The sequence below is a fragment of the Dendrobates tinctorius genome, unplaced genomic scaffold (genome assembly GCF_039654945.1).
Source record: "Dendrobates tinctorius isolate UK_male_01 unplaced genomic scaffold, ASM3965494v1 ptg000075l, whole genome shotgun sequence".
NCBI lineage: Eukaryota > Metazoa > Chordata > Amphibia > Anura > Dendrobatidae > Dendrobates > Dendrobates tinctorius.
In genome coordinates, this window is record NW_027361743.1 from 321,631 (window position 1) to 333,835 (window position 12,205).

The 12,205-nt window shown below is 51.0% G+C and overlaps 1 protein-coding gene across 1 annotated transcript in view; it reads right to left on the reverse strand.

Annotated features, from left to right (window-relative positions):
* CEP126 (centrosomal protein 126) overlaps positions 1–12,205 on the reverse strand; it is a 91,491-nt gene that overhangs the window by 20,880 nt on the left and 58,406 nt on the right. Inside the window, exons 7-8 of the mRNA XM_073582935.1 lie at positions 5,178–5,318; positions 3,764–3,885 (exon numbers count right to left, since the gene is read on the reverse strand). Coding sequence (XP_073439036.1) covers positions 3,764–3,885; positions 5,178–5,318 — 263 coding nt within the window. The remainder of the gene's footprint in view (positions 1–3,763; positions 3,886–5,177; positions 5,319–12,205) is intronic.

A 12,205-nucleotide genomic window follows, 5' to 3' on the forward strand; every position in this document is an offset into this window, starting at 1 on the left:
ATCCCTGAGACTTTAGATACTTTCTCCCCTGTCCATACTGTGGAGATCTGTGTACAAACCCCTCTCACTCTTTCTTGCTATTTCTAAGAGTAGTAAAAGGGAGGGGGAAGTAGAGAAAGACGTCAGGACCTTGAGTAGGTGCTCGGATGGATTTTGTAACAGCAAAACAAAAAAGGATTAATAGGCTATCTGCAGCCTGGTAGACTTAGAGGGCTAGGGAAAAAAAGTTTACACTGTAGTAAATGAAACAATCTATAACTGATCCCAACTCTTGCCCCATACATAGGACCACCGCACGTGACCCCTGAATACATTTACGTAATATGGCAGTGACATGTGGAACACTTGGAGGGAAAAGGTTAACTAAGCAGACATTGTGTAAGCGCTTTCCTACAGACATGTGGATATGAGTGAAGTAATGTCGCTGCCGAGTTTACACAACCGTGATGATAAGCCGCAGATTTCGGCTCCAAATAAACACTACTGATAAATGGTGCACAACAGCTGGATTTCCACCGTTCCCATGTGTTGTGTACGCAGCATGTACGGCATTAACTCGGGTCATCGACCTAAACATGGTGAAGAAAGATACAATCTCACCTACTGGATCCAACCACAAACATGTCAAAGGCACTGTCATCGTAACCTCAAACTGCTTAAAGGGGTTGTCCACCTTTGGGATCATTTTTGTTTCTTACTTCAATACGCATATTTTTGTCTAAAAAGAATTTTTACTATTAGATCCCATTCAAAATGTAGCCTTGTTTGTCTTCTGTAGCGTCCGTGTTGCACTGTCTATAGTTGGCTGCAGAATTAGTTAACTGAGAATCTATCAGCGAGCTCATTAAGATTTTTCAAAATCTTTTTTATGTGTCTTGTCAGATTTATATCCACAGACTACATCAAAGCTGAGTATGCAGGTAAACAAAGAGCTAGTAAAAGTTAAAAGCAGGGGAAAAAAATTTTGTGGAACCAAAATTGCAAAAATGATTTTTAGCCCTGAATGCATTCATGAAAATCAAAAAACATAAACTGTCCCTAGATGTGGACAAGCCCTTTAATAAGATACTGGCATTGCTCCTGACATTTGTGATCAAGTAACTGTATCGCCCATTTCAATCCCGAATCCTTGTGCCAGACAGCGCTGGCAGTGGAAAAAAAAATAACATCAGACGAGAATTTCAAATAACTCACAATGATGTGATGGGAGGGCTGCGAAAAGCCACTTAACTCCGGGCATCCCCAACTCGTCTTTTGATTACATGGGCTGGCGCAACATCATCATGATGCACAGACGGCATTGCGCCAGCCAAGATGCCAGGAGGTAAGCAACGATTCTGACTTCCCATCCAGCGGTCGCAGATTACAGACATGCGGAGTCCTGCAAGTCGATTCTCCCATCTCTAACAGTGACCAAGGCAGTCAATCATGACCTGTCCCACCAAGCACTGTATTATATAGCAGCTGTCACATAGTGACAAGAGACCGTCGGCACCTACCCAATCCTTCGAATTAGAGGCACCCTAGGCTATCTCTGTCTCGGATTACCCCTGATGGTGGTGGAGATGCCAGAATCATGCTCCTTGCTATGCTCCTATCTGTTATCTGTCTCATCAAGGGAGATGTGAGGCAGAAGCATAATGGACTAACCAGATAGACAGGAGGGAACAGACAGTGATAAAGAAAGCTACAATCATACAAATACACTCACAAAACAACAGAGTGAGAATCAGGAATAGGAAGGAGAAACCAAATGGGAGAGGATGAGGATAATCATACAAACCAACTCCAAGCAGAAATTTCCTGAACACTCTCCAACTGCCTACTCCAGCACCTAACCAGGGAGTAGAACTATCACTGGCAACTACCACGTGCCAGTGGTGAGCTTATATACCAGAGTGGAGTGGCCAACACAGAACAGCTGAGGCAATTCAGCAGGGAGAGCTCCAAGAGACCAACTGAACTGATTAACTCTTGCAATCACGAAACAATCACTGACCTCAGGGAGAACAGTCAAAGAAAACACTGCGGCAGCCGGCAAAGGCGCTCAATCAGTGAAATCCTAGGTGCATTGCTCCCTGGGAAATACGAATATGCAAATAAAGTCAGTGGAGCCTCATTTAAAAGTCTCAACCACAGGACTAGCCAGATCTTCCTCCAGGGAAGGACCCAGCCAAGGGGTGGCTCCTTTCGGAAACCACCATATTAAGTGGCCCTTCAAGTCAATATCCAGCTCTTTACGAGTTTACAGATATGACAAGGGAAATACCAAGGTCAGGTATCCATCCACAGACAGCTGTTTCGGGGTGTTGCCCCTCATCAGTGTGGAGTAGGATTCTGGCAAGGTGGAAGCAATGCCTAGTAGACCAACATCACGAAACAATCACTGCCCTCAGGGAGACCAGTCAAAGAAAACACTGTGGCAGTCGGCAAAGGCGCTCAATCACAGTGAAATCCTAGGTGCATTGCTCCCTGGGAAATACAAATATGCAAATAAAGTCAGTGGAGCCTCATTTAAGAGTCTCAAACACGGGACTAGCCAGATCTTCCTCCAGGGAAGGACCACTGACTTAAAGGGCCACTTAATATGGCGCCTTTGCCGGCTGCCGCAGTGTTTTCTTTGACTGGTCTCCCTGAGGTCAGTGATTGTTTCGTGATGTTGGCCTACTAGGCATTGATCAAATACAGTATTACTAAGAACTCTGCAGGGTTTTTTTCATTTTGTCTTTTGTAGGTTTTGTATGCTTTTTGGCCATGTGGACATGCATCTATATGCTGCATGTGTACCAACTCAAACCAAGCTCAATTTTTGTGTTTTTACCCCGAAACAGCTGTCTGTGGATGATACCTGGCCTTGGTATTTCCCTTGTCATATCTGTAAACTCGTAAAGAGCTGGATATTGACTTAAAGGGCCACTTAATATGGTGGTTTTGGTGGTTTCCGAAAGGAGCCACTCCTTGGCTGGGTCCTTCCCTGGTGGAAGATCTGGCTAGTCCCGTGTTTGAGACTCTCAAATGAGGCTCCATGGACTTTATTTTTGCATAACTCTTGCAATGACAGAGAAAGAAAAACCTGCACCGTGTAGTATGATGGTGAAGCAGTTCTAACCAGTGCAGGAGTTCACGTAACCAGACGCCACCATCTTCTGGTCCCTCTCTGTCGCAGTATCCCAGTGACAGCAGCATGCAGGACTGCTCACATAGCCGCAGGGTAGGGACACTGGATGCTACTGAACACTTAAAGAGGATCTACCACCAGGTTGACCAGATTCTGCTCCTATTTTTTTAATCCAACATAAGGGTCTCGAGATATAGGTATTTTTACTTGGTGCTAATGATTATAGTCTTTACCAAAGAGGTGATGCTCATGCAAAGCAGCCTAAGGACACGCCTCAGAGGAAGCCTGTGTGCCACTCCCCCTTAGTAAAAGGGTATTTTGGTTATGACAATTATCATCTATCTACAGTGCTTAGATCTCTATATATTTACCCCTGGATGAGTGGAGCTGCGGTCGTGCATGCACGCGACTGCTTCATTCAAAGTGTATGGCATCGACAAGAAAGTTGAGTGCAGCACTTGTCAATCTCAGGCTGTCCCATAGAGACTGAATGGAAGAGGAATACACATGATCGACCAATGCTCAACTCAAGCGAGAGGATCAGCGGGGGTCTCACTGATTACACGACCACAGATCTAGTAGTTATGAGCTGAGAAACTCCTCCGCACATGACCGCGCGAAAATAATGCATCTACTACGTAGTACCTGAGCGTGTGATGGCCTCCAGCCGGCGGATGCGGGTCTGCCTTTCCTCTGCTCCAGCAAGGCTCTGCGCTTGCTCTCATTGCTGTCCAGGGTCTGCTTCCGTCTTGTCAGGGTGACGTAACCTTCCAAAAGATGAAAAGCATAAAATGGAAATCCAGACAACTATGGTAAAGTCTATATACCTTGGCCCACATCCATAATACAGACCCCCATGCCTGCTTTGCACCTTTGTGTGATATAATTTCAGAAAACCATGAAATTAATATCACAGAGATCATGAAGGTACCCCATGGTCCGTGGTTTGGCTCATGTCCCATTCAGCGCGGTCTTACACTTGGCCTTCGTGCCGGAGTCCCCTACCATTCAGATTGATAGTTGTGAGCCAATTTCTATGCGGAGGAATCGTAGAATCTACCTGTCGCTTTGTAAGAGACCACTCTGGGAAACTAAAATGCCCCTTTTACAGAGATAAAGCCCCAAGTGCCCCCTTATAAGGAAAGAATTCCTTGAGCGCCTGCATAGAAAGTAGTAATGGCCTGAATGCACCTTATAAATTAATAATGCCCCTTAACATGTAATATTGTGTTCAGCGCCCCTTGTACAGTAATACTGCCCAGAGCAATTAATAAAGCCCTAGTGCCCCCCTAGAAAGTAATAATGCCCCTAAGTACCCCTAATGATTAATGCCTGGGGTGCCCTGTTCAATACAGTTGAGAGAGGCGCTGGCCTGAGCAGACAGTCGCGAGCCACACAACAGAGGTCTGCGGCCACATGTGGCTCGTGTGTCATAGGTTGGGGTCCTCTGACTTAGTACGTAAGCGAAATCAGACTGTTGGCACCGGTGAGGACCCTATACAACGCCAGGGAAAATGTTAGCACCAGCAGCAGCTTAGTGAGCAAGTTGACAAGGACAGCGATTCAGGCAGCCATTTTTGGAACGGGTTAGGCTGTGTTCACACAGGATGGATAGCAGCGGGATTTCTGGATGGAAAATCCATTGCGTATAATGATTATGTCAAATCTGCAGCACCAGCTCAATTTATGCCACTGATTTTCACCAGGTAAAATCAGCAACATTTCCTCAGCAGAATTTGCAACATTTTTCGGGAATTTTGCTGCAGATTTTCAAGTACAGAAAATATCGGATCCTAAAAAAAATCGACATGAAGCTTCTCCTGCTGCAGAAAAGTGAGGGGGTCGATCCTCATCCCATTTTGGCTACGCTGCAAAAAGGTATTAAAATCCAGACGGATTTTTGTCAAATTTTTCCAGAAAAACACAGCAAAAACCGTTTGGTTTTGCCCGAATTTTACAAGTTGAGGACACATCCTTACAAAATGAGACTAGTCTGCGACTACCCCAGAGTGAAAAGGTCGGCTCAGTGGGTACCGGTGCTGCAGAATCTAAATCTCACCATTATTAAGTGGAGAGGAAAAGCCATTCAATCTGGAAAGCGTCTTCCAGTTATTCAGTGCTGCGCCATCAATGATGATGTGCGACAGGTTGGGTCGCGTGTGCTGTAGATGAGAGGGCAGATCAGCGGCACGGAAATCACCTGAAATACAAGAGCGGACGATTAGTCACATCAGCATCAATGATGAAAACGCAAAACAGTCCGGGGGACGGAGGTGTAACGAGGAACCGTGTTCATGACATCACATGGACTGTAAATGCAGCGAGGCTGACCGGTCATGCACATTGTTAGCGCTCTGTGATGATCAGGCTTGCACACACTGCAGCAGGGATTTTGGCCCACTCCTCCATAGAGATCTTCTCCAGATCTTTCAGGTTTGGGGGCTATCACTGGGCAACATTGAGTTTCAGGTCCTTTCAAAGATTTTCTATTGGATTCGTGTCTGGAGACTGGCTAGGCCACTCCTTAGACCTTGAAATGCTTCTTATGGAGCCACTCCTCAGTTGCCCGGACTGTGTGTTTCAGATCATTGTCAGGAAAACCCAGCCACAACCCATCTTCATTGCTCTTACTGAGGTCAGGAGGTTGCAAAATCGGCAATGTATCAAATACTTATTTCCCCCCATGATACATGGTCTCCGCCTTCTATATAACAACATATCAACCCTGCCTCCCCAGCCACACGGTGCCCCTATTAGTGCGAGCCACAGTTCCCCACTATTAATGCCAACCACTCGGTGCTCCAACCTTAACAAAGCCAGTGACTAGAAAGCCAGCCAAAGATGGCACTCCATTTTTGATAGCGTATCTGTGCCCTGACACCTGGGAAATTCACAAAAAGCCCCAGCCACAACCAATCTTCAATGCTCTTACTGAGGGAAGGAGGTTGTTGGCCAAAATCTCATGATACATGGCCCCATCCATCCTCCCTTCACTTTGGTGCCTGTCCACTTTGCAGAAAAGCATGCCAAAGTATGATGTCTCCCCCCCACCATACTTCACGGCATTATGTAATTTTCTGTTTTTTATTTTTAGATTCTGTCTATCACAGGTGAAGTGTACCTACGATAAAAATTACAGACCTCTCCATTCTTTGTAGGTGGGAAAACGTACAAAATCGGCAGAGTATCAAATACTTATTTTCCCCACTGTATCTGTACTCTCATTACGCCACCAATTCCATACCGACATTTTTTTCTGATGGATTCTGTACAAAAAGCTCCATTATACAGTTCCTTGAAAAAGTATTCATACCCCGTGAACTTTTCCACATTGCACCCACAAACTTAAAAAGGTAAATGTATTTTATTGGGATTTTATGTGATATTCCAACACGAAGCAGCTGCATTTATGACTTGTAAAGGAAACGATTTCATGGGTTTTCTAAATATTTTAAAAATATAAATCTGAAAATTGTTACGTGCTCTAGTGTTCAGCCCTCGAGTCAATACTTTGTAGGCCCACCTTTCACTGCAATTACTACTAAGCCTACATGGCTTTTTGCAGACTGCTTTCAAAAATGTCTTTCTTCTAGCCGTAAAGACAAGATTTGTGGTGTATACGACTAACCGTTGCCCTGTGGACAGATTCTCCTTCCTGAGCTGTGGATCTCTGCAGCTCCTCCAGAGTGACAATGGGCCTCTTGGCTGCTTCTCTAATTAGTGCTCTCCTTTCTTGGTATGTCAGTTTAGGTGGACGGCCATGTCTTGGTAGGTTTGCAGTTCTGCCATACTCCTCCCATTTTTCGATGATGGATTGAACAGTTCTCTGTGAGATGTTCAGAGCTTGTGCTATTTTTTTTATAACCTAACTCTGCTTAACTCTCCTCCACAACTTTATCCCTGACCTGTCTGGTGGGCTCCTTGGTTTCCGTGATGTTGTTTGATCCCCAATGTTCTCACACAAACCTCTGAGGGCTTCACAGAACAGCTGTAGCTATGCTGAGAATAAATTATATAATTTTGTGTCTTCTGGAGGCAATTGGTCACTCAAGATTTTATTTAGGGGTATTAGACTACAGGGGGTTGAATACAAACACACCTCACAATATTCAGATATATTTTTAAAATGTTTTTAGAAAACCATGTATCATTTCCTTAACACTTCTCAAATACTTGTTACTTTGTGTTGGTATATCACGCAAAATCCCAATAAAATCTAATATAATTACCAATAAACTGTCACACACTTCCGGCGCTTGTGTCGCTTCCACAATGCACCACGATCGGAAGCTGTGACAGAGCCGACCGCCATATTGGAACACCCAAGCAGGGGCTAGCTACCACAGTCGTAGGGGTACGCACGGAGTGCTTTGGGGCCCGATCGAGGAGCTGCAGCCGCTCATTGGCTGTGCAGCTCCGTGGCTGCCAGGCTGCAATTGGCCTGAGGCGATGGCTGCTCTGTGCGCACAGAACCTATGATGAGGTCACAGGAGGGGCGGAGTCAGGGGTCACATAATCGGGGCCTCGTTATGTGCAGGACTTTGTTGTGTTGGTTGTCATGGTGCTGGATGAGGGGAAGTTTTACGTGTGGGGTCAGGAGGGGTTACACTCAGGGTGGATGTAGCAGAGCCGTGTGTGTACGAGGTGTACGGAGTGGAGCCGTGTGTGTACGAGGTGTACGGAGCGGAGCCGTGTGTGCACGAGGTGTACGGAGCAGAGCCGTGTGTGTACGAGGTGTACGGAGCGGAGCCGCATGTGTACGAGGTGTACGGAGCGGAGCCACGTGTGTGTGAGGTGTACGGAGCGGAGCCGCGTGTGTACGAGGTGTACGGAGCGGAGCCACGAGTGTACGAGGTGTACGGAGCGGAGCCGCGTGTGTACAGGGTGTGCGGAGCGTAGCCGCATGTGTACGAGGTGTACGGAGCGGAGCCGCATGTGTACGAGGTGTACGGAGCAGAGCCGTGTGTGTACAAGGTGTACGGAGCGGAGCCGCATGTGTATGAGGTGTACGGAGCGGAGCCACGTGTGTGAGGTGTACGGAGCGGAGCCGCATGTTTACGAGGTGTACGGAGCGGAGCCACGTGTGTGTGAGGTGTACGGAGCAGAGCCGCGTGTGTATGAGGTGTACAGAGCGGAGCCGCATGTGTACGAGATGTACGGAGCGGAGCCGCGTGTGTATGAGGTGTACAGAGCGGAGCCGCATGTGTACAGGGTGTGCGGAGCGTAGCCGCATGTGTACGAGGTGTACGGAGTGGAACCGCGTGTTTACGAGGTGTACGGAGCGGAGTCACGTGTGTGTGAGGTGTACGGAGCGGAGCCGCGTGTGTACAGGGTGTGCGGAGCGTAGCCGCATGTGTACGAGGTGTACGGAGCGGAGCCGCGTGTTTACGAGGTGTACGGAGCGGAGCCACGTGTGTGTGAGGTGTACGGAGCGGAGCCGCGTGTGTATGAGGTGTACAGAGCGGAGCCGCATGTGTACGAGATGTACGGAGCGGAGCCGCGTGTGTATGAGGTGTACAGAGCGGAGCCGCATGTGTACAGGGTGTGCGGAGCGTAGCCGCATGTGTACGAGGTGTACGGAGCGGAGCCGCGTGTTTACGAGGTGTACGGAGCGGAGCCACGTGTGTGTGAGGTGTACGGAGCGGAGCCGGGTGTGTATGACGTGTACAGAGCGGAGCCGCATGTGTACGAGGTGTACGGAGCGGAGCCGCGTGTGTATGAGGTGTACAGAGCGGAGCCGCATGTGTACAGGGTGTGCGGAGCGTAGCCGCATGTGTACGAGGTGTACGGAGCGAAGCCGCGTGTTTAGGAGGTGTACGGAACGGAGACGCGTGTATACGCGGCGTACGGAGCGGAGCCACGTGTGTGCGAGTTGTACTGAGCGGAGCGACGTGTGTGCGAGGTGTACGGAGCGGAGCCACGTGTGTGTATGAGGTGTACTGAGCGGAGCCGTGTGTGTACGAGGTGTACGGAGTGGAGCCACGTGTGCGAGGTGTACGGAGGGGAGCTGTGTGTGTATGAGGTGTACAGGGTGTGCCGAGCCACGCGTGTACGAGGTGTACGGAGCGGATCCACGTGTGTACAAGGTGTACGGTACGGTGCGGAGCCACGTGTATGGGAGGTGTATGGAGCGGAGCCGTGTGTGTATAAGGTGTAAGGAGCTGAGCCGTATGTATACAGGGTGTGCGTAGTGGAACCGCGCGTGTACGAAGTGTACGGAGCGGAGCTGCGTGTGTACGAGGTGTACGGTATGGAGCGGAGCTGCGTGTGTACGAGGTGTACGGAGCGGAGCCGCGGGTGTACGAGGTGTACGGAGCGGAGCCGCGTGTGTATGAGGTGAACGGAGCGGAGCCGCGTGTGTACGAGGTGAACGGAGCGGAGCCGCGTGTATACGAGGTGTACGGAGCGGAGCCGCGTGTGTACGAGGTGTACGGAGCGGAGCCGCGTGTGAACGAGGATGTTTACGGAGCGGAGCCGCGTGTGTACGAGGTGTATGGAGCGGAGCCTCGTGTGTACGAGGTGTACGGAGCGGAGCCACGTGTGTACGAGGTGTACGGAGCGGAGCCGCGTGTGTACAAGGTGTACGGTACGGTGCGGAGCCGTGTGTGTATAAGGAGCGGAGCCGTATGTCTACAGGGTGTGCGTAGCGGAACCGCGCGTGTACGAGGTGTACGGAGCGGAGCTGCGTGTGTACGAGGTGTACGGTACGGAGCGGAGCCGTGTGTGTACGAGGTGTACGGAGTGGAGCCGCGTGTGTACGAGGTGTACGGAGCGGAGCCGCGTGTGTACGAGGTGTACGGAGCAGAGCCGCGTGTGAACGAGGATGTTTACGGAGCGGAGCCGCGTGTGTACAAGGTGTACGGTACGGTGCGGAGCCGTGTGTGTATAAGGAGCGGAGCCGTATGTCTACAGGGTGTGCGTAGCGGAACCGCGCGTGTACGAGGTGTACGGAGCGGAGCTGCGTGTGTACGAGGTGTACGGTACGGAGCGGAGCCGTGTGTGTACGAGGTGTACGGAGCGGAGCCGCGTGTGTACGAGGTGTACGGAGCGGAGCCGCGTGTGTACGAGGTGTACGGAGCGGAGCCGCGTGTGTACGAGGTGTACGGAGCAGAGCCGCGTGTGAACGAGGATGTTTACGGAGCGGAGCCGCGTGTGAACGAGGTGTACGGAGCAGAGCCACGTGTGTACGAGGTGTACGGAGCGGAGCCACGTGTGTACGAGGTGTACGGAGCGGAGCCACGTGTGTACGAGGTGTACGGAGCGGAGCCGCGTGTGTACGAGGTGCACGGAGCGGAGCCGCGTGTGTACGAGGTGTACGGAGCAGAGCCACGTGTGTACGAGGTGTACGGAGCGGAGCCACGTGTGTACGAGGTGTACGGAGCAGAGCCACGTGTGTACGAGGTGTACGGAGCGGAGCCACGTGTGTACGAGGTGTACGGAGCGGAGCCGCGTGTGTACGAGGTGTACGGAGTGGAGCCGCGTGTGTACGAGGTGTACGGAGTGGAGCCGCGTGTGTACGAGGTGTACGGAGCGGAGCCACGTCTGTACGAGGTGTACGGAGAGAAGCCGCGCGCGTTCGAGATGGACGGAGCGGAGCCGCGCGCATACGAGGTGTACGGAGCGTAGCCGCGTGTGTACGAGGTGTACAAGATGAGCGGACCCATGTATGAAGTGGAGTCGCGTGTGTACGCGGTGTACAGAGAGAAGCCGCGCGCATACGAGGTGGACGGAGCGGAGCCGCATGCGCACGAGGTGGGCGGAGCGGAGATGTGCATGCATTTGGCATTTTCGAGCGGAGCCGCGGGTGTACGAGGTGAACGGAGCGGAGCTGCGTCTGTGAGGTGTACGGAACGGAGCCGCGTGTGTACGAGGTGTGCGGAGCGGAGCCGCGTGTGTATGAGGTGTTCGGAGCGGAGCCGCGTGTGTACGAGGTGTACGGAGCAGAGCCGCGTGTGTACGCAGTGTACAGAGAGAAGCCGCGCGCATACGAGGTGGACGGAGCAGAGCCGCACGCGCACGAGGTGGACGGAGCGGAGATGTGCATGCATTTTGGCATGGGGGCCCCCATTTGAAAGTTCGAACCGGGGCAACTTTGTAGTTAAGCTACTGCACCCAAGTTATGGGTATTCCGATATGGCGGCCGGGATTCATATCCCCCGCCGGCTGAGCAAATGAGCGTTTTCGCGCAGGATTTGAAACCCCTGCCAAGCCGCGGTGCAGGATTCAAATCCCCCGCTAAAGCCGCTGGGCTCCGCTCATTAGCGGAGCCGCTCGTCGGCTGAGGCTTGGGGGGGGGATTCAAATCCCGTGCGGCACCGCTCATTGGCTCAGCCGGCGGGGCGGGGAATTACTTACAAACTTACCTGACTAGGAGGAGCGTTGCAGCGGCGCTTCTCTTCTCACCGGAGACTGGGGGGCAAGAATGTGGTGTCGGAACCGCGCATGCGCATAGCACTATCCGGCCCCATTTTATTGAAAACACATTTGCAGTGTGCCTTCAGCAATATGGCGCCGGACAGCGCGGTATGGGCATGTATGTACTCCGGCATTCCTGTCCCGGCCTCCGGCAGAACGGGACAGCGCTTGAGCACAGGGAAGAAAGGTGAGTATAAATGTTTTTTTTTTGTATGTGTGCAGTTTAATATGGGTGAGGTGACCCTACATAGCAGAGCTAGCATGCATACCAGGATAGGGGTGAGGGGACCATGCATATCAGGATTGGGGTGTAAGAGGACCATGCATATCAGAATTGGGGGTGAGAGGACGATGCATACCAGGATAGGGGGGTGAGGGACCATGCATATCAGGACTGGGGGGTGAGAGGGACATGTATGCATTCAAATCCCGTGCGGCACCTCTCATTGGCTCAGCCGGCAGGGGCGCTCAGCCAATGAGTGGTGCCGCGCGGCTTTGGCGAGCGATTCAAATCCCGCGCGGCACTGCTCATTGACTGAGCCGCCCGCCAGCGGATGTTCATTTCACCACACTCCTGATGCAATAGCATCGGGCCTATTTCTAGTATATTTATATTTGTGGGTGTAACGTGAAAAATGTGCAGCACTAGAAGCAATGTTATGCAATGGGGCA